A 26,967-nucleotide genomic window follows, 5' to 3' on the forward strand; every position below is an offset into this window, starting at 1 on the left:
CCCAGTTTTCTAAATTCTAATTAGAAGAGTCTATTAAAAATATTCTCTTACCAACCACCATGAGAGTGAACTCAAAGCCCTTTTTCACAGACTTCCGATGAACCTGGTTGGGAAGGTTTGCAAATCCAACATAGCCAGGAGTTTCTGGATTGGTAAATTGGGCAGGCGGTTGCTAAATAAAATAATCAGAAGATTATATATGCTATAGGCTGAAATAACTGAGGACAGTTCTGAAGCTTGTAATTACAAATTAGAGGCAGAGCGGGAAAATATTTGAAGTCTTCAGTCTTTGTTGCTCACACTGTTCTGTACAGAATAGGCACTCAAGTTTGAGTCACCTTGAGTTAAAACAGAGGGAGCTGGCAGGAGTGTTTTCTGTAAAAGGCCCTCACCTTTGGAACTTACACCCCAACCTTTGGTCTGAAAGAACCCAAACCTGTTGGTGTGTATCACACATTGCAAGGCCTACTTTTTCCACTCAGGCTTTAGGGAATGGAAGGGATTCATGATTTGGTTTTGGTTGTGACGTCACTGCTGATTTTATTTGCATTGTTTTTCTAAATAACTGTCAAAAGGTGCCTGAAGTAAATATAGGAATCCTTTTTTGTATATTATATTGTTATAAGTGTAGATACATAAATGACTGGCTGCACATGCACAATGTAAACCTAAAAACATTTACATATCAAAGTTTTCACTGACAAATTAGATAGCAACAGCTTTATTATATCTGTTTCATTTCCAAATTAAAATAAATGGCATGTTTTTCCTCCAAGAGTTTAAATGAAACTGAAAATTCATGGGATGCGTTTCTCACTAATACTACTACATGTTGTGCAGAAACCCACTACAGCTATATTCACGCTACCATAATGGTTAAACAATTTTGAAGACAATTTTACAACACAGAATAGATTAACTGTGCTAAGTGAAAGTTTTCACAACTAGTGTAGTTTATTCCAACTATCCTTCCAGGAATTATAGTAAATTATATTCAATATTACCCTCAGCAGACTATACTTGTGTAGTAATCATACTAACTACTTTTAAAAATGTGTGGTGTTTAACACCATTTTAAAAGTGGTTGTGTGGATGGGACTTATGCACATGCTAAATCAAATTGCAACTCTACATTTCTAGTCAGTTCTGACACATACAAATAAAAAAAATTAAAAGCTACCTGTTATCTGATGATAATCTATTTGAAATCTTATAATAAAGCAAGAGGATTGACTTAATACAGGTGTCCCTTCTAGCCCAAAGTAATCTGTGATCAGTTCATTAAAATCAGAAGGAAAACTAGAGGGTGCTCTGGAAAGGACTCAACTTTCATTTTCAATTTACAATGTATAAACACATCCAACATTAAAGAATAGCAGAAAAAGTTCTCAGACATATTGGTTATTCTCCCCAAACATACTACTCAAACACTTTACACAATTTATGTCAGTGACAATAGGTTAATATGGGCCATTCCGATTTCTACTTTTGACACAAAATGGGTGGAACAAGAAATCTGAATTTTATATGCTGATTGTTACATTTATATGATCTTTTCGTTTAAGTTCTCTATTGTTGCTTTTATAATCTTGCTTAAAGGATCTGTCCATCCCCCAGCTTGCTTTTGGGGCAAAAGCCAATTAAACTGGTGCTCATCCTTTTCCTGAATGTTCATTGCTGACTGCAAAACTGGGTACACAGTGGCAGAAGAGAACTTCAAATACAAAATAGTACAGTTGGGGTAAAGGGTTTGCTCAAGTGAGGGACATTACTTCAGTGGAAAAAAGCTACATGGTTTCCCTTTATAACCTCAATAGGGAAACAACTTTCATAAACAGTGTTTTGCATAATTTCATCTGTTACCAAACTGTTCAAAGTTTATTTTCATTCATCTCTAAATTTGAAATATTCTATACACTTGACTGTGGATCCCACACTCTAAAAACTTTATATTCATTGCACATGAAGGAAACGGCTGCACTATCTAAAAACCTTAATAAAAAACTATGCTTTTATGTTGTAATTAATGAAGATACAAATGCTGTTCTTACCTTGGCCATCCTTATGGAAGGTCAGCCACTGTGTGAACAAAATGTTTTTTAGTTTGTTACAAACAGGATAATATGAAGACCAAAACACCTACTAAAACCACCACTGTGCAATCGAATTTTAAGGGTCTCTTGACAGTGAGCAAGACAGAGACCATTCTAAACTACTTGCATGTATTACCCAGCTTCTGGACCACCTCAAATGATTTCCTGTCAAATACCATTTTTATCTTTACCTTTGTTATGAAAATCTCACTCCATATTCAAAGACTAACACTGAATGCCTAACTCCAATTCTATTTAATTCATTGGAATCAAAGTTAAGCCAACACTGTGTGCTTCAGAAAATTCCACTCAAACTATATGAGAAGAAAAAAAATCTTTTGCATCTGGAAAAATTATAAAGCTTACACCTTTTACAAAAACCAACTGAAGTAAAATCTAAAGAAGAGCTTTATGTAGCTCAAAAGCTTGCATCGTATACCAACAGAAGTTGGACTAGTAAAAGATATGACCTCACCTACCTTGTTTCTCTAAAAGAAACTATTAGAGTTTACAGGAAATTGCCTTTTCAGAATTCAGATAAAATTTTCAGAATTCAGACAAATACAGCTTTCTCTCCTCCCCCACACTTTTAAGTGTCCTGTAAATAATCATTAAAGGAAGAGGTTCAACAACTCTTTGGGGGAGAGGGACAGCTTAGTGGTTTGAGCATTAGCCTGCTAAACCCAGGGCTGTGAGTTCAATCCTTGAGGGGGTCATTTAGGGATCTGGGGCAAAAATTGGGGATTGGCCCTGCTTTGAGCAGGGGGTTGGACTAGATGACCTCCTGAGGTCCCTTCCAACCCTGATGTTCTATGAACTTTGAAACGTGATAGGGTAAGCAAAATTAGAAAAAATCATCATCATCTCCTCCTCTCTAATCACAATGTTTACAACAAGAAAAGGAGTACTTGTGGCACCTTAGAGACTAACAAATTTATTTGAGCATAAGCTTTCGTGAGTTACAGCTCACTTCATCACATCCGATGAAGTGAGCTATATGCGATGAAGTGAGCTGTAACTCATGAAAGCTTATGCTCAAATAAATTTGTTAGTCTCTAAGGTGCCACAAGTACTCCTTTTCTTTTTGTGAATACAGACTAACACGGCTGCTACTCTGAAAAATGTCTACAACCTAATCCTACCATTTAAAATGCTGCTAAAATCTTTTTGCCTCATAGCTCTGCCAGCTCCTCCCCCCAGTTTCTCCTTTAGCTCCCCCTTCATCTACCATGTCAAAAACTAACTTCTTGTCCTTACTCACAAAAAGTCTCCATAATTTATAGCCCCACTCTACCAGACTGACTCCCACCTTCACTATCAGTGATGCCAAATTTGATCACCCAATTTTCTGCTCGTTCTCCAAGCACTTGCATTCCTTCCCCCATGCCACTCCTTAAGGGGGGGGGGGGAAGGCTTCCAATTAAAAACCATAAACCACCACCTAATCCTCCTTCAAGTCCCCCAAAACTCATCTCTTCCATAATATATATCTTAAACTGAAACCTGACAATGGCTAGACAGGTAGAGAACTGTGATGATTGCTACTGACTGCCTACAATATGTCATCTTAACCAAGATATAAAACCAGAGGCCTTGACCCTTTGTGGTTACTAAATGTTCAATAGTAATTTTCACAAGAACAAGCGGTGTTTACCAAAATAGAATATTTGCTAGGGAGTTTAGTTATTACCAGGGACTTCAGGAAGCAGATGTATCCAAATTTGCTATCTGCGTAGCAAGAAGAGTGCAAATTTACCTGCCACAGTTAACTGTGCCTTCAGGACTGAATTACTGTTACACATTGTGTGTGTGCGCGCATGTGTGAAGGAAACAGCCTGAGTGGCTTCAGTGTATGTCTACACCATGCACCTTATAACAGCGCGGATGTGCTGCTACAGCTGCGCCTTGTAAGGCACACAACGTAGTCGCTCTTTGTCGATGGGAGAAAGCTCTCCTGACAATAAAATAAAACACCAATGCGGGGCGGTATCTTAGTCAACGGGAGAGTGGCTCCCACGGATGAAGCACTGTCCACACCATGGGCATGGAAATCGTAGGCTGTGGGAAGCTGTGCCTCCCCAAACAGCCTAGCATGGCCCCACCCACACCCTGCCTCCAGGCCAGGCCCCTTCCTGCAGTTCCCCCCAGCCCTTTGCCCTGGCTGCTGCCATTGCGGTGGCACACCAGGGCTGGGGGCTGCTGTCGCTGCGCTGACTGGGGCTACAGTGGAGGTGCAGACGAGGAGGGTGAGGGGCAGAGCTTCGGGCAAAGCAGAGGAGCTGAGCTCTAGGCTTCCACAATGCCCGGGTCACCAGCCGCCTATCGTGCACACCAGAACTTTGTCGTTAAAACTTTTGTTATTCAGGAGGGATGGGGGTTTCCACACCTCTGAGCAACAGAAGTTTTAACAATGAAAGTACAGGGTAGACAAAGCCTAAGAAATAAAAGCTAGTGCAATATATGACATTGTGTTTATTAGGTGGAGTTCCATGCTATAATTACGTAACATCAGTGCTCCGTGATCTATGGACAATGATCAACGGTCAACAATCAGTTTCCAAGTGGAATTCAAGGAGCTGGTTTAAACCGATCGAGTCCTAAATTGTTTGATATTAGTCAAGAGATTTCGACTCCTTAAGCTACACTGCTGTGGCTAGGATCAGAGGCAGTGCTCAGATGACAAACTCTCAGAAAGAGAAAGGGAGTTACTAGCAGGGTGTTCTCAACTTTAGAAAATCTTCTCCCTGTTGGTCCAAGGACCACATTGGTTTTCCAGGCACACTGCAAGGGCCATCTTTCCACCCACAAAGTGGGGGGGGCGCGCAGGTTGTGGGTTGGAGGAATTTTATTATGGCTGCTTGGTGGAAAGGGGTATTTACATTTGCTGATACATATCTGTATATTTATTGCTAAAGATAAGAGTCCTGGAGATATTCATTGTGAAATTGAGATTACAAACAGGTGCTTATTTTATAAATCTAAACAAAAAATATGGAGAGTTACCATTATATCAAACTGCACAAAAGGTAAATTAAAAGACCTCTACCTAGTAGTAACTTTCTCTTTAAATTCTGTGCAAGTAGGTCCAAGGGTACTGAATTACTTAAGACAATGAATTACCTTCCATATGGATCTTCAAGAACTTCAAATATTAACTGATCAAATCTCAACATCCTTGAGTTAAGTTTCATTATCTCCATTGTACAGAGAAGAAAACTGAGGCAGAAAGAGGACCGTGTCCTTCGCTCAGGATCACACTGCAAGTCCATGTCAGCGGTGGGATTTAAAACAAAAGCACCTTGAATTTTCTGTTATAGTTATAGGATCACACTATTTTGTATTGGATACGCTGTACTGTCTGGTCCAATCTAGGCTTCTCTGGCATAACCATTTATTCATTTAGGGTTCCTGTTGGCCACTGGTTCTCAACCAGGGGTACACATACCCCTGCGGGTACACATACCCCTGCGGGTACACATACCCCTGCGGGTACACATACCCCTGCGGGTACACATACCCCTGCGGGTACACATACCCCTGCGGGTACACAAGGGTCTTCCAAGGAGCATATCAACTCACCTAGATGTTTGCTTAGTTTTACAACAGACTACATAAAAAGCACTAGTGAAGTTAGTACAAACTAAAATTTCCTAGAATGACTTGTTTATACTGCTCTGTATACTATACACTGAAATACAAGTACAACATTTATATTCCAATTGTTTTTTTTATACTTTCTCATATTTACCATACAAGTAAGCAATTTTTCAGTAATAGTGTGCTGGGACACTTTTGTATTTTTATGTCTGATTTCTTCTGAAAGGGGTACAGTAGTCTGGAAAGGTTGGAAGCCACTGCTGTAGGCAACCAACATAGAAAGCTTTCACAACAGGGAATACTGCATGGAAGATGTTTTAATACTGTGATTAAGTTCTCTCATGCAGGCAGCAATACAATTCATAAGCAGGTTTCAGAGTAACAGCCGTGTTAGTCTGTATTCGCAAAAAGAAAAGGAGTACTTGTGGCACCTTAGAGACTAACCAATTTATTTTAGCATGAGCTTTCGTGAGCTACAGCTCACTTCATCAGATGAAGTGAGCTGTAGCTCACGAAAGCTCATGCTAAAATAAATTGGTTAGTCTCTAAGGTGCCACAAGTACTCCTTTTCTTTTTGCGAATTCATAAGCAGTTTCCAATTTGAGAGCATCCTAGATCTTCCCTTACAGCTGTTCTAAAACCCTACGGAAGACATTATACATGTGTCTTGCATGATCAAAGAGGAGGTTTGAGCAGACTTTGAACTAGGTTAACGATAGATTGCTATTAAATCACATCTAAGCCACTGTTAGATCTCATTTCAAATGCAGATGAAGATAAGTAACTTGCTTCTCTGACACTTTAGATGCTGTCTGTAAAAACTTCACACGTGGCATAGAAAGCTCTAACCTTACAGTTGCTCCATCTTCTTCTACTTGGTGTAATGAGCATTTAGGCTGCAAGGCTCTTTGCTACCTCTTTAACCCTGCTCTCTGGTCAGCTCTAATTTCCACCCTTATAGTCATCAGTCTCCAGCTGTAGCTCCCTAGCTTCTTTCCTTTGCTCCATCCCTGGCACTAAGTCCTAGTCCCACCTGGTTCACAACCCTCACTTCCACAGCCCAGTAAATTCCACCCCTAACAGCCTGTGAACCTGCCCTGCGTTGCCACTGGACCTGAACTTTCCTCTACAGCTAGAGTTTCACCAGGTCTGTTAGTTCTACAGTACAAGAAGAACTAAAGTAATTTACATTTTAAAGGCTAAGCAGTTAATGCTTACATTTAATTGTTAACACGTAAACTTGTGTGTGTGAAGCTGTACATTGTAACTTTGCTGACAGTGATCCATTCAAACAGTGAAAATTCACAGTGGCGTAATTGAAACAGGTTTCAGAGTAACAGCCGTGTTAGTCTGTATTCGCAAAAAGAAAAGGAGTACTTGTGGCACCTTAGAGACTAACCAATTTATTTTAGCATGATCTTTCGTGAGCTACAGCTCACTTCATCAGATACATACCATGGAAACTGCCTTTTTTTCCACTCCATACGGCTAAATGCAGTGCCTTGCATAATGACAGGTTTCAGAGTAACAGCCGTAAAAGAAAAGGAGTACTTGTGGCACCTTAGAGACTAACCAATTTATTTTAGCATGAGCTTTCGTGAGCTACAGCTCACTTCATCAGATACTCTGAAACCTGTCATTATGCAAGGCACTGCATTTAGCCGTATGGAGTGGAAAAAAAGGCAGTTTCCACGGTATGTATCTGATGAAGTGAGCTGTAGCTCACGAAAGCTCATGCTAAAATAAATTGGTTATTCTCTAAGGTGCCACAAGTACTCCTTTTCTTTTTGTAATTGAAACACATTCTGTTTCCGAACTACCTTTTGCAGGAGTAAGTTTAGGTAGCTACAGCTACGGCTAGAAAGCCACAAGGCTTCTCCAAAGCTGCGGGGGGTGTTAAGTGCATAGTATTTGAAAAGCACGTTAGCCTTCAATTTTGAAACGCTAGGAGAAAAAAACCCACCTCCCCCAACCGTACAGCCATCTCTCCTCCCGCTCGCCCACCGGGGAGGGCGGTATCAAGCAAAGGCGAAGTCGGCCTGCCGGCTACCTTCTGACCGCAGAAGGGACGAGGGAGTCCTCCGGCGGTCCCCGGCATTGCATCTCTGAAGCCCTAAGAGACATCGGGCTGGGGCTACCGGACAGCTAGGAAGTGCGGCGCCCGGGGATTCTCACCCCCCTCCAGCATCGCCAGGCAGCGCCCCGAAAGCAGGACGCGGAACCAGCACCACGGGACACTGCGGAGCCTAACCCCGCGAAAGCTGCAAGCCGCGAATGGGGGAAGAAGGGGGGAGGGGCGAGGAAACTCGCCCGTCTGGCTCCGGAGCCCAGACTCCTCGCCCTGGACCGCCCGCCCCTGAGCGGCCCTAGAGCCCCCCTTCCCCCTGGGGAGCCGGGATCCGCCGCCGCGCCCCTCACCTAGCAGCCTGGGCTGTACAGAGCGATCGCGGAACCAAGCTCTTCCAACCGTTCCTCAGGCTCGCGCACTCGCTACGAGTCTCTCTCCACTCAGGCTCTCTAACTACAGTCGCGCGCGCCTCCGCAGACCCCGCCCTAAAGTCGGAGCCGGGGACTCACAACGAAGGGACGCAAGCTCGAGCGGCAGACTCAGAATAAATGCGCGCCTGCGCGCCTCAAGAGCCCTAAAAGCGCATGAGCTTAACTGACTGTGCGGACGCACACGCTATTCCTGTGGCGATTTGACAGCACAAGGGTGTGTGGGGGTGGGGCCACCCTGATGCTGGCAGGTCACGCACATCTCTCTCCTTTACCAAGATGGCGGCTGGCCTCTCGGCCTCGTACCCAGCATAGGCTTCGCCGTAGGCCTATTAGAGGTAATTCCGATCTCCGCTCACACTCGGTATAGCAGCGCGATAAAATGGGGGGTCAGGGACGCATCAGGTAAGAGGGGCTGGACAGCTGAACACGATCCCCCACCCTAGGGGGCTGGGACGACTCTGTTGCCTCCAACAAGCTGACGGCAGCAGAGAGACGGGCTTAGAGCCCGCAATATCTAGCCAGCACTCATCTTCGCTCGATGGTTTGTTCCTTTTCTATTGGTGCTGGTGGGCCACGTGCCAGTGGTACTCCCCCTCATCCCCCGTTACCATAGAGCGCGGCGGAGGGAGAGGCAGCCGCCTTCCGGTGGGGGCTATGGGAGTGGCCACGTCCACTGCACAAGAGAGGGCCATATGCAGCCATTGTCCGGTCCCCCCCACCCCTCCCAGTTGTGGGTGCAGAGTGGTTGCTGTCTCACCCCTGCCCCCCACTTTTAACTGGGTGGTTGCTTCACCCTCCCCCCGTAGATCAGTGGCAGGGGGTCGGATGCAATGTTGCCAACCCCAAGTATTCAAAATACATAAGTGTGCCCTGTTTCCCCCACACTGCCAAATTAATGAGATTGTAAATGCATATGGGGTGATTTTTATTTGCCATCTGGTTTGTGCAGCATTGGAGGCAGATTTTTATGCTGTTCTACAAAAACCATGAGCTAAAACAAAATTTTAAAAAGTGGATATTCTGATGCATTCCCATACTCTAGGGCTTAAGGCTATATCTATAGAGGGAGATTAGGCACTAAGTGGGGTGAGGAGACAGTGTTCCCTCATTTAACTTGGTGGCTCTGCTCCCAGCTCCATTGGGCCTGCCTTTGCATTCCCTTGGAAAATTATTGCACTGGGGCTTGGAGTTTAACTTCTCCCGTCCCCTGCAGCAAAGGCAGCCTTAGAGATTCTCTAAATTCTCTACTCCCTAGCACCTAGCTGCAGCATAAGCTTCCCCCATGATGTCCTGCCCCTGTCCCTCTCCCTCTCTAGCCTTGAGGGAATCAGACCTGGAAAGGGTAGTTCAATCTCCTTTCCGCTGAAACAGGAAACAAAGAAACTTGTGCTAGTGGCTTTAGTCATGTCAACACCTGTCCCTTGGGAACAGGGGCAAAACCCTCCAACTCATTGCATTTATTATTTAGTGCTTGGGTATGTGTCCACAGATATGCATAGCACTGTAGCCAGAGGTTAAAGACACATTCTAAGCCCCCAGAGGTTTATACTATGAGCGACTCAACATGCTTGATTGATGCTGTACATGTTAGGGGTTGCTTCTTGTGGGTTTTATTACTTATGTTTTAGTAAATTGGGTGAAGATCTTATTCCACTAAACTTCTGATTTGGGATTAGAGTTGTCATTTCCATTACTATTGTCTTGAGGCACATCTGCCATCTGCTCCACAATCTCCCACCCTCAGACAAAAGCCCTGTGACCAACACAGATCATTTAGCACCTTCCACCACATGCTTATCTAATCCAGAATCTATTCACATAAAACAATTTAAATACCATTTTACATCTTTGTTAAAAGAAGGCTATTCAAAGAGAAATAGAGCTCAGGTACAGGTTTGCTGATTTGGAAAATGAAGAAGGGCCACAGCAGGCAGTAACAGAAAGTGGGAGGGCAAGGAAGAAGAGAAGGACAACTAGTCCTAGAAGAAGAGGGGAAGCGTCAATGAAGATAGGCGGAGTTGGGAGCCACTGGAGGATAGAGACTAACTCATAGAAGATTGCAAGAGAGAACAAAGACCAGAGGACTTGCAGCCAGAAAGAACAGGAGGCGGGCCAGAGAATTGCACCAATACCCGGATGAAGTGGGTCTACATCATTGGTGACCCCCTACTAAGAAGGACAGACCTGGCACCAGAGCTGATCCAGAGAACAGAAAGGTGTGCTGTCTGCAGGGAGCTAAGATGTGGGATGTGGACCTGAGGCTGAAGAATATACTAATAGGAGCAGGAAATAATTCACTCATTGACCTTTGCATGGGAACACATGATACTGCTAGATTCTCAGTAGAACGCATCAGTGGAGACAGTGCCAGGCTGGGGAAGATTCTTAAAGAAGTGAAGACTTAAGTGATCTTCAGTGGGATTCTACCTGTCCTTAGAGGAGGAGAACAAAGGTGAGACAAGATTATGATGATCAACAGATGGCTCGGGCAGTGGAGGACTTTGGGATGTTCAACCACTGGGAGGATTCATGGACACAGGACTGTTCTCATCGGATTGACTCCACCTGAGTAGTGAGGGAAATAGACTTTGATGGAGGTTGGCACAGCTGATCAAAAGAGCTTTAAACTAGGAATCTGGGAGATGGTTGGGAGATATACTCATGTAATCTCCATGCCTAATTTGAATATTGACCGGGAGGAAAAAATCAAGAGAGAATATTGCAATGGAGAAACTAACAGCAGTGGGTAGGAGAATGGACATTAAGAGGAAAGATAGTGCCATTACCATTGAAGCCAGACTGCAATACTGGCAATAGAATGACTGTATCTAAGCAGGTGAAGAATTTGGTTGAAGCCAAGCAGGAACAACTAAGATGTCTGTACATCAATGCAAGGAGCCTGGGTAACAAAATGGAGGAACAAGAACTACTGGTGCAGGAAGGTGAAACCAGATATTATAGGGATAACAGAAACATGGTGGAATAGTATCCATGACTGGAGTACAGGTATTGAAGGGTATATGCTATTCAGGAAAAACAGAAGTAAAGGTGATGGAGTAGCATTGTATGTTAATGATGAGGTAGACTGTAAAGAAATTTAGAAGTGATGGGAATGGATAACACGGTCTGTTTGAGACAAAATTACTTTGGGGAAGAAAGCTACCAGAGGCTCCCCTGTGATAGTGCTTGGGGTATGCTACAGACCCCCATAATCCAATCTAGATATGGATAGAGACCTCTTTAATATTTTTAATACAATAAAAACCTACTGGAAATTGTGTGATTATGAGAGGCTTTAACTTCCCAGATATAGATTGGAGGGCAAGTGCTACTAATAATAATAAGGCCCACATTTTCCTGGATGTGATCGTAGGCGCTGGCTTCCTCTGGGCCTAGGGGTGCTCAAGCCCCCACCTGCTTCCTTCCCCCAAGCCCCCACCCTGTTTCGCCTCTTTCTGACCCAACCCCATCCCTTCTCCCAAGTCCCTGCCCCCACCCTACCTCTTCCCACCCAGTTCTGCCCCCTCCCCTGAGTGCACCTTGTCCCCACTCCTCCCAGAGCCTCCTGCACACCACGAAAGAGCTGATTGCAGTGTGTGGTAGGCGCTGGTAGGGAGGGGGAGGAGTTGATTGGTGGGGCCACCGGTGGGCGGGAGGCGCTGGGGGAAGGGAGGAGCTGGCTGCCAGTGTGTGTTAAGCACCTGCTAATCAGCACCTATGGCGGTGATAACTGACCGATTTCTTCACCAAATAGTTGCTGAATCTACAGGAGATGATGCCCTTTTAGATTTGGTATTGGTGAGTAGTGAGGATGTCATACAAGAATTGGTTGTAGGGGACAACCATGGTTAAAGTGGTCATGAACTAATTCAGTTTAAACTAAATGGAAAGATAAACAAAAATAGATCTACAACTAGGGTCCTTGATTTCAAAAGGGCAAACTTAAAAAAATTAAGGGAATTAGTTAGGAAAGTGGACTGGGCTCAAGAACTCAAGGATCTGAATGTGGAGGAGGCTTGGAATTACTTTTAAGTCAAATTTCAGAGTAGCAGCCGTGTTAGTCTGTATTCGCAGAAAGAAAAGGAATACTAAATTTGTTAGTCTCTAAGGTGCCACAAGTACTCCTTTTTTTTTTTTTTTTTAAGTCAAAGTTGCAAAGGCTATCTGAAGCCTGCATCCCAGGCGGTGGAAAAAATGTATAGGTAAATGTTGCAGACCAAGCTGGAAGAGCAAGCATCTCAAAGAGGTGATTAAGAGAGAGCCTACAAAGAATGGAAGATGGGATGGATCAACAAGGAAAGCTATCTCTTGGAGGTCAGAAAGCGAAGGGGAAAAGTGAACTTTCAAAAGCCAAACAGAATTGGACCTTGCAAGGGAAATTAAAACCAATAGTAAAAGGAAGTGGAACCGCTAAGCATTGAGGATAATTTAGGGATGGCCCAACACCTGAACAAATACCTTTATTAAAAATGGAGGCAAAGTAATGAGAAGCTTTGGGGTACTGGCAGGCTGGCTAGTGGAAATGAGGATACAGAAGTAGAAATTATCACATGCAAGGTGGAAGTCAAACTTAAAACAGCTCAATGGAACTAAATCGGGGGGCCCAGTTAATATCCACCCAAGAATATTAAAGGAACTGGTACATGAAACTGCAAGCCCAATAGCAAGGATTTTTAACAAATCTGTAAACTTTGGGTCGTACCTTGTGATTGGAGGCTTATCTAATACCTATTTTTAAGAGAGGGAAAACGTGATCAGGGAAATTACAGGCCTATTAGTTTAATCTCAGTTGTATGTAAGTGTAACTCATGCCTGTTTGGTGCGGCACTTTATCTCGCTTTAGTGACACCTAGACCACCTAGAGATTGATGTGTCTTCTACAGTTTTGGTTAAGAGGCATGTGGCTTTTAGCTCATGCAGCAGAGGCTCATACACAAGCTTCAGAAGTCCCAGGTTCAATCCTGGCTGCCGATGACGGGGGTGCCTTACATAAAGTCTAAGAACAAATTTTGAAATAGAAAGTACTTAAGGACATAAAGGTAGACAGTTATTGGGATAAAAATACAATATGGTTTCACAAAAAGTAGATCATGCCATACTAACCTGATCTTCTCCTTTGAGAAGATAACTATTATTTTAGACAAAGGAAATGCTGTAGATCTAATCTACTTGGATTTCACTAAGGTATTTGACATAGTTCCACATGAGAAAATTATTAGTTAAATTGGAGAAGATGGGGATTAATATGAGAATTTTAAGGTATTTAAGGAACTGGTTAAAGGGGACACTACAGTGGGTCATGCTGAAAGGTGAACTGTCAGGCTGGAGGGAGATTACTAGTGGAGTTCCTCAGAGATCAGTCTTGGGACCAATCTTATTTAACACTTTTATTAATGACCTTGACACACAAAGTGGGAGTGCGCTAATAACATTTGTGGGTGACACAAAGTTGGTGAGGTATTGCCAATACAGAGGAGGATCAGAATACAATACTAGAAGATCTGGATGACCTTGAAAACTGGAGTGATAGAAATAAGATGCAATTTAATAGTACAAAGTCATGCACTTAAGGACTAACAAGAAGAATTTTTGCTTTAAATTGGGGACTTATCCCATTGGAAGCCACAGAGGAGAAAGACCTGGGTGTATTGGTTAATCAAAGGATGACTATGAGCTGCCAATCTGATGCGGCCATGAAAAAGGCTAATGGGTATGTCCAGTAGAGATAGGGAAGTGTTATTACCATTATACAAGGCACTGGTGAGACTTATCTAGAATACTGTGTGCAATTCTGGTCTCCCATGTTAAAGAAAGATGAATTCAACTGGAACAGTTGCAGAGAAGTGCTACTAGGATGATCAGAGGAATGGAAAACCTACCTTACGAGAGGAAACTCGAGGAACTTGACTTATTTAGCCTAACCAAATGAAGGCTGGGGATGATATGATTGCTCTCTATAAACACATCAGAGGGTTAAATACCAGACAGGGAGAGGAGTTAAGTTAAACACCAATGTGGACACAAGAACAAAGGGTTATAAAATGACCATCAACAAATTTAGGCTTGAAATTAGACAAAAGTTTTTAACCATCAGAGGAGCTGGAACAGCCTTTCAAGGGGAGTGGTGGGAGTAAAAACCTAACTGGCTTCAAAACTGATTTTGATAAGTTTACGGGGGGGATGATATGATGAGACTGCCTACAATGGCATGTAGCTGATCTGTGACTGCTAGTAGCAAATATCTCTAGTGGCCAGTGATGGGACACTAGAATGGGAGGGTTCTGACTTACTACAGAAAATTCTTTCTCTGATGTCTGATTGTTGGGCCTTGCCAAAATGCTCAGGGTCCAACTGACCATCATATTTGGAGTCAGGAAGGAATTTCTCCCCAGGTCAGATTGGCAGACACCCTGGGGGGTTTCCACCTTCCTCTGCAGTGTGGGGCACCGGTAACTTGCAGGTTTAAACTAGTGTAAATGGTGGATTCTCTGTTACTTGAAGTGTTTAAATCATGATTTTAAGACCTCAGTAACTCATCTAGAGGTTAGGAATCTAGGAGTGGGTGAGCGAGGTTTTGTGGCCTGCAGGTCAGACTAGATGATCATAATGGCCTTAAAGTCTATGAACTAAGTTAAAACATGGCTTGTGAGCGACATTTCAGAGGTAGGAGTAAAACCCTATTGAACAGCTAAGTGTGCAAGACTATCCTTTATAGAAGCAGGTGGTCTAATGAACAGGGTATTGGACTGGGAGTCAAGAGTCATGGGCCCTATTCCTGGCTCTCTCACTGAGCTGCAGTGTGACTGTGACGTTGCATTCTATATGATTTATGGAAATATGCTATCCTGAGTGTGAATATAATGTAACTGGAATATGCTTTATGCAAAAGGTCTCTTGTAAGGTATCATTACAAATCTTGCATAATGACAGGTTTCAGAGTAGCAGCTGTGTTATTCTGTATCTGCAAAAAGAAAAAGAGTACTTGTGGCACCTTAGAGACTAACAAATTTATTTGAGCATAAGCTTTCGTGAGCTGCAGCTCACTTCATTGGATGCATACAGTAGAAAATCCAGCGGGGAGATTTTATATACACAGAGAACATGAAACAATGGGTGTTACCATACACACTTCAGAGTAACAGCTGTGTTAGTCTGTGTTCGCAAAAAGAAAAGGAGTCCTTGTGGCACCTTAGAGACTAACCAATTTATTTGAGCATGAGCTTTCGTGAGCTACAGCTCACTTCATGCATCTGATGAAGTGAGCTGTAGCTCACGAAAGCTCATGCTCAAATAAATTGGTTAGTCTCTAAGGTGCCACAAGGACTCCTTTTCTTTTTACCATACACACTGTAACAAGAGTGATCAAGTAAGGTGAAAAGAAAAGGAGTCCTTGTGGCACCTTAGAGACTAACCAATTTATTTGAGCATGAGCTTTCGTGAGCTACAGCTCACTTCATCAGATGCATGAAGTGAGCTGTAGCTCACGAAAGCTCATGCTCAAATAAATTGGTTAGTCTCTAAGGTGCCACAAGGACTCCTTTTCTTTTTGCGAATACAGACTAACACGGCTGTTACTCTGAAACCTATCAAGTAAGGTGAGTTATTACCAGCAGGGGAGGGCAGGGGGAACCTTTTGTAGTGATAATCAAGGTGGGCCATTTCCAGCAGTTGACAAGAATGTGTGAGGAACAGTACGGTGGGGATGTATCCGATGAAGTGAGCTATTGCTCATGAAAGCTTATGCTCAAATAAATTTTAGTCTCTATGGTGCCACAAGTACTTCTTTTCTTATTACAAATCTTATAATCTACTGAGTGTATTCATCTGATTTGTATGAATGTATCATTCTTGTATCTGAAGCTAGAAATTTGAAGTATTACTCTGAAGTCCTATTGTAATTATGCAAAGTGTGGGCCATTAATGGTGGTTTAGAATCTTGATGGCTCCCATTAAACAGGACAATTGGTTGTAAATAGCTCTGTTTACTTGAAATCCTTCCTATGTTCATCTGAGTCAGACTGGAAAGAATGGAGGCTTGGGGGTCTCACAGGATATGTGACCATGTCACCTGGTACTGGAATCCATCTTAAATCTGGTGCTTTTCTATTTAGAAGGGGGGGGGGGGACCAGAGAGACAAAAGAGTCCCGCCTTGTGCCAAAGCCATAAAAGGGGGTTGGGACAGAACAAAGGGGTCTGGAGTCATGAGAAATCCCCTAGTTACCACCTGATCTGGAACGAACAAGAACTGTACCAGGGGAAAGGACTGGACTCAGACTAAGAAGCAGTCTAGTCAGTGAAAGAAGCTTATTGGAACATCTCTGAGGGTGAGATTTACCTGTATTCAGTTTCTTAAATGTATTAGGCTTAGATTTGTGTGTTTTATTTTGCTTGGTAACTTACTTTGTTTTGTCTGTTATTACTTGAAGCCACTTAAATCCTACTTTTTATACTTAATAAAATCTCTTTTGTTTATTAATTAACCCAGAGTAAGTGATTAATACCTGGGGGAGCAAACAGCTGTGCATATTTCTCTATCAGTGTTATAGAGAGCGGACAATTTATGAGTTTACTCTGTATAAGCATTATACAGAGTAAAATGGATTTATTTGGGGTTTGGATCCCATTGGGAGCTGAGTGTCTGGGTGCTGGAGATAGGAAACCTGCTGAGCAGTTTTTGGTTAAAGCCTGCAGCTTTGGGGGCATGGTTCAGACCCTGGGTCTGTGTTGCAGCGGAGTAGCATGTCTGGCTCAACAAGACAGGGTTCTGGAGTCCCAAGCTGCCAGGGAAAATGGTTCTAAGAGGTAGTTTCAGCATGTCAGGTGACAGTCTCAAGGGGGTCTCTGTGACTGAACCTGTCAGTTATGTTGGGCAAGTCACCTATCTTCTCCCACTCTTTATCTGCGTTGTCTAGATTGTAAGCTCTTTGGAAGAGAGTGTCTATAACTATGTGTATAAACCAGTCTCTAACACAATAGAGCTCAAGATCATAGCTAGGTGACCAGGTGTCTGGTTTTCGACTAGAACACCAGGTTGAAAAGGGACCCTGGCAGCTCCAGTCAGCATCACCGACTGGGCTGTTAAAAGTCAGGTCAGCGGTGCTGTGGAGCTAAGACAGGCTAGCCCCTACCTGTCCTGGCACTGCGCTGTGCCCTGGAAGCGGCCAGAAGGTCCGACTCTTAGGTGGGGGGGCCGTGGGGCTCCGCACGCTACCCCCACCCCAAGCACTGGCTCTGCACTCCCATTGGCCAGGAACTGCAGCCAATGGGAGCTGGGGGGTGGTGCCAGCGGGCAAGAGCAACGTGGCACAGAGCCTCCTGCCGCACCTCCGGCTAGGAGTCGAACCTGCCGGCCGCTTCCAGGGTGCAGCACAGTCCACGGTGCCAGGACATGCAGGAAGCCTGCCTTAGCCTTGCCCCTGCGTCGCTGATTGGGAGCTGCCACAGGTAAGCCTATGCCCCAGCCCCCCCAAACCCTGAGCCCCCTCCTGCACCCCAAACCCTTCATCCCTGGCTCCACCCCAAAGCCTGCACCCCCAGATGGAGCCCTCACCCCCGTACACCCCAACCTCGAGCCCAGAACCCCCTCGCACACCCTGAACCCCTCTGCCCTACCCCACAGTCTGGAGCCCCCTCCTGCACTCCAAGCCCCTCATCCCTGGCCCCACCCCAGAGCCTACACCCCCAGCCAGAGACCTCATCCCCCTGCAACCCAAACCCCTGCCTCAACCCACAGCCCCCTCCCGCACCCCCAGCTGAAGCCTTCACCCCCTCCCACACCCTTACCCCAGCCTGGAGCCCCCTCCTGCACCCTGAACCCCTCATTTTTGGCCCCAACCCAGAGCCCTCATCCCCAGTTAGAGCCTGCACCCTCTCCTGGATCCCAACCCCCTGCCTCACTCAGTGAAAGTGAGCGAGGGTGGGAGAGAGTGAGCCACTGAGGGAGGAGGAATGAAGTAAGTGGGGAGCAGGGCCTCAAGGAAGGGGTGGGGTGGGGGGCATGGCCTCGGGGAAGAGGCAGGACTAAGGTGTTCAGTTTTGTGGGGATTAGAAAGTTGGCAACCCTAATCATAGCTGAGGCTTCTAGCCCCCAGTGTAATATTAACCATGAGAGGGAGAGGGAATTCCTCCTTGATCCCAACATCTGATAAGTATATGCCCAAAGCATCAGAAATGGTAATTGTAGTAGTAGCAATTCAGCTAGTAGAACTGCAGATATTCTTCTTAGTCACATATCTAGTGAGATACTCATTATGCTATTTAATAGAGACACTATGGTAGGGTTTAGAAGAGGAAGTGGGTGAACTTGGGTTCTATCTCTTACTCTGCTACTGATGTGGAGTACTTGTGGCACCTTAGAGACTAACCAACTCCTTTTCTTTTTGCGAATACAGACTAACACGGCTGTTACTCTGAAATCTGCTACTGATGTATACTGTGATCTAAAGTTGTACTGTACCAGCATAACTAAAGTGGTAAGCCACCTCCCACCCAGTGTGGATGTAGTTGTACCAGTATAGTTTATTTCCCTTATGGTATGGGAATGTGGTAAACTGGTATAAGGCATCTTTATATCAGTAGTTATTTTGGAAGAAAAAAGTCACAGCACTAACAAAAACAGTTATACTGGTACAAAAACTGCTTAGATCAGGCCTTGGTTTATGCATATGCAAGCTGTGAATATGGATACTGAAGTCCAGGGAAAGCACCATGTCAAGAAGTACAGGCCTTTTAGGACCCCCTGTAGAGGACCCCATGGTCATGATACATCCCACCTAGTAGCAACCCTATAAGAGAGCCCCAGCAATCTTAACAGTGGCCTGGGGCATTAACTTAAATCCCAGCAAAGTTTTTAGTCATCTGAGGAAGACACATCTAGCCAGGAAGTAGTGAGCCTAGTTTGGATAAGAACTATTTATCCAATAGTCTGTCACAGACAGCATACAGACCCAGGACTAGAGCTGTGAAATAGTTAGATGAGTGTTGTTGTTTATATTAAAATACCTTACCAAGTCCCCAAAAAAGATAGGAAAGTAGAATTCAGTTGCAGGATGTATGCTGTAAAGGTAGCATCTCTGTTCGTCCGCCTAACTGTTCTTACCTTGAAATAATAGAGTAGGTATTTTAAGGTAACATGTTAGTGGAACTTTCTTTAATGTTGGGAGACACTGTTTATTACTGGCTGTGAGACTCCATTTTGAGTCAGATACAGGGGACTGACTGGCCAGAATTTATAAAGGGCAGAGTTAAGGGATTTATCAAATTGATCTCCAGGATTGAAAAGCAGTGCATTTTACTTTGGGAACTTTGTCGGATTAAACTTTAGAGGTTCATAACTCAGAGGTTTATTTTAGCTTACAAGTATAGCCTAAAAACTTTCTCTACCCTGGGAATTTAACATAGCTTCTATGCTTGCTCTAGCTTTAGAGAGCTCTCTCCAGTTCAGCTCTCTATCCTAGTTTTAGAAGCTTAGTGTGGGTTAGGAATTCATCCTGGACTAGGACCTACAGTGGGAAGACTTCAGTTAAGGGTTTGATTTATCAGCCTCTTTGCCTTAAAGCAGGGGTTCTCAAACTGGGGGTTGGGACCCTTCAGGGGGTCGCAAGGGTATTGGGGGTTCGTGAGCTGTCAGTCTCCACCCCAAACGCCGCTTTGCCTCCAGCATTTATAATGGTGTTAAAAATTAAAAACACTTTTTTATATATTTAAGGGGGGGTCGCACTTAGAGGCTTCCTATGTGAAAGGGGTCACCAGTACAAATGTTTGAGAACTACTGCCTTAAAGGAAGGCTTGTTTATTTCTTTTGAAGTTGCTTTTGTAAGTTAAACTAATATGTTTCCCAAAGGATCTTAAATTAAAACTCCCTTACTCTATTTTTTTCCTGTTTCCTTTCACTGCACTTATGAGTCAGTGCCCCACAGCTCGCGTATTGTGACTCTAGTGAGACAGCACTTAAAGAGCTGTGTTTCAGGTGAAAGAAATCTATTGCTATCTATAAATGGGAGACAGTACTAGAGAAATAAAATCTTCCCTACTTAGATCATTTCTATGCTTTTGGAAAGTTCTGGGTTGTTGGAGGATTTGTGTGTGTTTAAGGATTTAAGTTGCATGAAGACAATGTGGCCAGTCTGTGATAGGTTTTGTTTTGTGTTTGTCTACAATAAGAATTTTTGCTTTCCATTAAACCTGAAGAGGCTGCTCTTTTTACTTAACACAGGAACCCAGGCCTTCTGTGAAGTTTCTCTCCAGCAACACAGATTCTGGAATTGCCTTAAGCAGCATAATAGAAATGCCAACATCCTTCCTCGTACCTGAAGGTAGCAGGGTGTTGAGTTTCTTATCAGACGCTCATTTCTGGACATTGCTGGTGGCAACCCTCTTGTCTTTGGCTAGTAAATTCAGTCTTCTGACTTGTAGTACATGTCAGGTAAATTTTCAAGATGTGAAGATAGCTACTGTTCATCCATTGATCAAAATCACGTGGAAGTGCAAAATAGTATTAATGTAGTAATGCCTTGCAGCAGTGAGTTCACAGGTAGACTTTTGATTTAAATATGTCACAATTTATTGTGTGCTCATCTGATTATTGGGAAATATAAGTAGTTTAGTTCCTGCGACAAGATACATGAGGGAAGAGGAAGATCAATGTGTCTCTTCTAAAAACTTCAACTTCTTAAAAAACAAAATGGTCCTAATCTTTAGTCTCTCCCTTTCCTCTTGTCTAATTGCTATTGTAATTATCATTTTCCTAGCAATGCTCTTACCAAAGAGACACTTAACTAGGCTCATGTAATTGGCCTTCCAGCAACTGTTGGATTAGGGAAGAAGTCCCTGTGCAGAAGCAGAGTCTAGAACTGTTGTTACTGTGCTGTACCCTGCAGGGGTACCAGCACAGCTCAGAAAGGCACACAAACAGACAGTGATGGAGGGACTAGGCCAGGAATTCTCACAACAAATTTTTTTATTGCTTCAGAGCGCGGCCACCAACTCTTGCTGGTGGCCACTCTGACAGTTTTTCCTAAAATACTTAATTAACTTTAGGGAAAAACAAATAAATATGCACATATACATGTCCAAATCATTGTAATTTATTTATGTAGGGTTGTGGGGTGTGTTGTTTTGTTTTGCAAACTCAATAATAACAATAAAATACAGCTGTTTCTATTCTTTACTGGACCTAAACAGAATAGAAACAAAAAATAAGATGCTTTGCATGTTCTTGTCTTGTGTTTATTTTCTTTTGCTTTTTTGGTATTTTTTTTTTTAGACTTGCTAGCTAGTAAGCCTGCTGCTGTGAAAAGTGATATTTATATGTTTGTTAATAGCATTTTTCACAGAATCAGACTTGCTGGCTAACTGGGAAGCAGTGACATACAAATATCACTTTTTCACAGCAGAATTACTCAGCCCCAGCAAGCTGGGGGACAAATTAAGCCCCAGATTGGGAGGTGGATAGGGAGGCAGTGGGGCCAGGGGCAATGGATGGGACTCCAGCCCCAACTCCGCCCCCCCCGTCCCTATTGGACTACTTCTCCAAATCCCTGCCCTGGCCCTGCCTCTTCTCCACCTCCTCCCCTTAGTGTGCCATGTTCCTGCTCCTCCCCCTCCCTCCCACAGGTTGTTACGCTGCGAAACAGCTGTTTCGCGGTGGCAAGTGCTGGGAGGAGAAGCAGGGAAGGTACACTCAGGGGAGGAGGCGGAGATAAGGTGGGGTGCGGGGCAATTTTTCCCCATGGGTGCTCCAGCCCCGGAGCACCCACAGAGTCGGCACCTATGCTCACAGTTGGAGCTTGCCACCCACCACCCCAGGGCTGAAGCCGAAAGCCCGAGCCTTACTGCCCCCAGGAAGGTGGGGAACTCACACCGGCTGCCTGCTCCTCCGGTGTTTCTGGCTCCAGATGGGGCCAGGACCCAACCACTTCTGGTGGCCCTGGAGGAAGGGCCACTGCTCTCCCCCCTCCAGTCACCACCCAGGAGGCTGTGGCTGCAAGAAAAGCCTCTGGTGGCCGCATGCGGCCATGGTGGCCACATTTGAGAAACACTGGACTAGGTCTTGTGTTCTAATAGCAGCAGCATGTAGGGCTGACATTGGTCTTGCGCTCCGCATACATAGACACTGATTACATTGCTGAGGCAGCGTGTTTTGCCTCTGGTGGAAGCATGTGATTTGTCACTCTTTATTCAACAGCAAAGGCTGATGAAAGGAGCCATGTCCAGCTTAGAGGGTTACTGAATGTAGAAAGAGAAAGATGCTGGGAGATCTCCAAAAATAGGAAACACTAGAAGAAATCCAAGGGAAAGATGTTTATAGGTTAATTTCAGGGGAGAGATTGTTCTGGGGAGGCGGGGGGGAGGATTTTGGCTGCTAGTTCAGTAGCTGAAAGAAATCAAACTTAGAATCATAGAATATCAGGGTTGGAAGGAACCTCAGGAGGTCATCTAGTCCAACCCCCTGCTCAAAGCAGGGCCAATCCCCAATTTTTGTCCATGACCCCTAAATGGCCCCCTTAAGGATTGAACTCACAACCCTGGGTTTAACAGGCCAATGCTCAAATCACTGAGCTATCCCTCCCCCCTTGTGTAAATCCACCTACTTGATTGTTTCATACTGTGGTAATGTGGAGGGGACATCTCTTGATAGAGAGTGCTGCTGGATTACTGTAAAGTAAAACAGATTTGTTATCTGTGCATGAAAAGTGGAAATAGGGCCAGATTTTTGCCCTCTGTTGTAAGAAGTCCAATGTCTGGACTTGTTTTCCAGTGATGCTCTGCTCTCCCTTAGAGGGAAAAATGTTATAAGTCTTGCAGGTGGTGGTCAGAATGAAGCATACATACACAGAAGCAATATGTATACCACATGTCCACATCTTTCAGCACTTAATATCAGTGAATGCAAAATTCACAGAAATTAGGCTTGTTTATACACGAGCTAAATTCTACTGTTACATAGTAGCTATGTATCTAGCAAGGTATTTCCTCAGTAACTAAACACTACACCTTAACAAGAAAGAGTTGAAATCATGTCAGTTCTTTGGTCATTATTGTCTTGGAGGGAGACTTGCTATAAACCAACCTCAGATTCTTCTTGAAGTAGTAGACTTATAGCCCTGGCTGGGATGATTTAGTTGGGGATTGGTCCTGCTTTGAGCAGGGGGTTGGACTAGATGACCTCCTGAGGTCCCTTCCAACCCTGATATTCTATGAATTGTTTCTCTGTAACTCTCTTTTTACCCAGTAATAGTACCTTCACACTCAAAATTGTCACAGGTATCTCAAACGCATGTCAGTAATCAAACACTTAAAGGAAAGATGATGCTTGGCTCCATCTTGAATATTCACATAGTAAACGATATTTGTGAAGTAGAAATAGCTTATTTTTATAGAACTAATGTGACCAGTGGCATGATTTCATCAAACACACATAGCAGCTTTCAGCAAATGGCAGAGTAGGTTTGGTGTGTGGGTAAATAGCTTGCATGAGCGAGGCCTATGCTAATATCAGTCTCTCCACATCTTTTCTAACAGAATTTGCAGTGGTTTGTATGAAACTTCTAATTAAAAGCCTGTGTCTGACAGGTGCTGAGCATTCACAACATCCATTAGCTCGAGCTGGTTCAAGCACTTCCAGGCCACCTGCAATTCCCCACAATTGAGGCCCCTCCTACATAACCATCCATGCACTCCCATGTGCTTAGAATTAAACCTGTATATTCTATGCATCTTCTATAATGAATTAAAGACAAGCCTGATTTTAGGCTCTAGGTAGAAGAGAGGCTATGTGGTAAGGATGCAGCAGCATGGCAAGGACAGGCTGTGGGGGCATGAGGAGAGGAGGGTGAGAGAATGCAGCAGGTAACATAAGGTTGCAGGGAAGGGATGGAGTCAGATGAAGGAATTGGCCTAACAGAGGCAGCAGTGAGGCAGCAGCTGCAGAGGTGGGATCAGAGAAAGCCCTAACTGGGGCAGCAGAGCACACCTGGACAGAGGAAGGTGCCAGGAACTACTTAAATGCATTTGTCAGTGTTCCTCTTTGCCCCAGCGGCAGTCCTGGGGGGGGGGGAAGAGAGAGAGAGAGAGAGAGAGAGAGAGAGAGTGTGTGTGTCCGTCCGTCCGTCCGTCCCCTCCCCTCCCCTCCCCTCCCCGGGGGATTGCAGGCTGGACACCCTTTTTGAGCCAGCCCTGCTATTCTCAAAGGGAATTGGGGGTGCTCTGCACCTATTCAGATCAGTCCCTAATTGTTTCAGTTGCTCACTTATGTACAGATTTGTATTTATCTCTGTTTGTAAGAGACAGAGTTGGACTCAAACTTATTTAACAACTATTGAACGAAAAGCCACAGAGAAAGGGGATATCACTGGCCTGGCAGAGTGAAAATATCATGTTTAAATTTAAGGTACAAATTACATTAGGCCTATTGTTACATATGCTTATAGGCTCACAACTAAGAGTTCAGCAGTTACTATGTAGAGGCATGTGTTTGAGGGGATCTCCGAGTCTGAGGAGGGACTGGTGCATTGCTTAAAAGTAGAGCTGGCCAAACAGTAAAAAACAAACAAACAAACACCTGATTCATAAATATTTTCTGATTAAAGTGTTGAGTGCAGTGGGCTGTCATTGACTGGGCTGTGTGACAAAGCCCTGGCTGGAATGATTTAGTTGGGGATTGGTCCTGCTTTGAGCAGGGGGTTGGACTAGATGACCTCCTGAGGTTCCTTCCAACCCTGATATTCTGTGACAAGGATGAGGACAGCTACCGAGTATTTAATTTAAAAAAAATGATTGTCTGTTGTCTGAAAACCCACAATGCATAGTGCAGTAAAAGTTTCAGTTATCCACCAGGGAGCAGAAACAATACAGCAGGGGTCTCAAACTCCCGGCCCGTGGGGCATCTGCGGCCCGAGAACCTCCCCACCGCGGCCTGCGGAGTAGAGACTGGAGGAGAGACACAGTGGGGACATGCTGGCCGCAATGTCCGTTGTAGGCGCCGCCCCCCGTAGCTCCCATTGGCTGGGGGAGAGGGACAGAGATATCATCGTTAGTTGCCCGGCAGAGTCAGCCATGGAGGCAGCATCATTTTTTTCCATAATGAATATAAACAAGTCAAAATACCGAACACAGCTATCTGATGCACACCTTGCTGCAATCCTGAAGGTTTCAACTGCAGTCACAGAGGCCAAACATCAACAAATTGATGTCAGGCAAACACTAAAAACTCTTTGGCAGGTGAAGAATTGTATAAAGTTGTATGACAGCTTTATTATTTCTAAGAAATTCAAAATAAAAAATACAGTGTAAATGTTTTCTTTTCTGAACACCATCTTCAGTGACATTATTGGCCCGCTGGGAGGATTTGAGGACTGGCACTTGCCCTAAGGCAAATTGAGTTTGAGACCCCTGCAATACAGAGTGCTGTGCGGGTGACCGGAAATAATGACTAGTCAAAGTGAACAGTTAGTAACACAAGCTGAAAAATTATTTATAAATTCCAAATTGTTTGGTGAATACATACATTTGAAGAAGATGAGGAACGAGTCACTAACCTCAATCCATAACAAATGTTATTGATAACAAATAGTGTGACTAGCTGTACTCAAAGCTTTCTCTCTTCCACCACAGCTAGCTTAGAGGGGCCTTGCAGCTTTGGGAGAGAGAGTCAGTCTGGTTTCTTTACTGCCAGTTTAGATTGCCATAACAGGGTGGATTAGATTTAAATCAAATTTGATTTAAGTCACTAGTCAGGAAGACTCAATTTAATCATGGATTTCTACATAAAAGTGCATTCTTGTTGGTTGTTATAACCTTAATTCATATTCTTCACAATTCAGAGATAGACATAGGTTTCATTTTTAGAAGGTACACACTATACATTTTTAAAGTGATTTATTTTGAAAACTTTTCAGATTAGTCTTACAGCTGTATCAGAAAATGAATGATTGTTTGGTTATTTCATTTCCCAAAGGTAATTGAAGCAGATATTTATGAAGTCATTGGGAGGTGAACTATCTCCAATTCAACAGGTTAATCATTAATATTTGGAGGATTTTCTTGCCGTGCTGTATTAGGAGGAGAACATCATCAGACAGACATTTAAATTGTTTTAGTTAACTAAAACAACAATGTTTTGTATTGTGGATTTTTTCTTCAACAGCAAAACTAAGCATCTCTGATGGTATCTTGTAGAATGAGCACTGAGTCCCACTGGGTAGATAGAAAGATTAACCTAAATAATCTATACAGAAGCCTGTGGTACTCCATAAGATTGGGTCCCTATTGGAACTCATTTACAAAACTTTTCTTAAACATTCCATGAATATATTGTCTCATACTATAGAATTAGAATTTATAATCCCTATTCCATGATGAGATATCGTTGAGCTACAATGTATCTTAATTAAAACTATCTTTAGATAGGTTTTTTTCCTCAAAAAGCATTTTATCAAAAAAATCCCATTCACATTTAAAAAATCTCTTTTTTTTTTTTTTAAATCATTGATTTTTATCCACCCTGTACCATTATATAACTGCATCTAACACATGGAGAAACCCTTTTTTGGATTAGTAGAGATTAGGAATTAGTGTTTGTCTGTGGATATAGTGAGCCCCCTCGTGCATGTGTAATGTCGACAGACCCCGGTCGTCAGGATCGAACCTGGAACCTCTGGAGCTTACTACATGAGCTAAAAGCCAACTGCTTGTTAGCTAAGGCTGTAGAGCAAACTCCTTTTTCTCTCTCTTGCTCTTTGTGTCTCAGTGCCACTGAATGGGACAGAACACCACATC

General features: G+C 43.8%; 2 protein-coding genes across 13 annotated transcripts in view; one reads left to right on the forward strand and one right to left on the reverse strand.

Annotated features, from left to right (window-relative positions):
• Positions 1-8,314, reverse strand: part of SEPTIN2 (septin 2) — an 85,564-nt gene extending 77,250 nt beyond the window's left edge. For 10 of the 11 annotated variants that reach the window (XM_077825616.1, XM_077825615.1, XM_077825613.1 and 7 more), the window contains exons 1-3: positions 8,109-8,314; positions 2,052-2,079; positions 52-172 (exon numbers count right to left, since the gene is read on the reverse strand). In XM_077825616.1, the coding sequence (XP_077681742.1) occupies positions 52-172; positions 2,052-2,060 (130 nt within the window). In that variant the 5' untranslated portion in view covers positions 2,061-2,079; positions 8,109-8,314. Of the gene's footprint in view, positions 1-51; positions 173-2,051; positions 2,080-8,108 lie in introns of those variants that run through there. The other variant, XM_077825622.1, reaches the window with a different exon arrangement.
• Positions 8,315-8,403: 89 nt separating this feature from the next.
• Positions 8,404-26,967, forward strand: part of HDLBP (high density lipoprotein binding protein) — a 90,967-nt gene continuing 72,403 nt past the window's right edge. For both annotated transcript variants that reach the window (XM_077825601.1, XM_077825604.1), the window contains exon 1: positions 8,404-8,524. The gene's annotated coding sequence lies outside the window, so the exon portion shown is untranslated. The remainder of the gene's footprint in view (positions 8,525-26,967) is intronic.

This window comes from Eretmochelys imbricata, chromosome 9 (genome assembly GCF_965152235.1).
Source record: "Eretmochelys imbricata isolate rEreImb1 chromosome 9, rEreImb1.hap1, whole genome shotgun sequence".
In the NCBI taxonomy this organism is placed as follows: domain Eukaryota; kingdom Metazoa; phylum Chordata; order Testudines; family Cheloniidae; genus Eretmochelys; species Eretmochelys imbricata.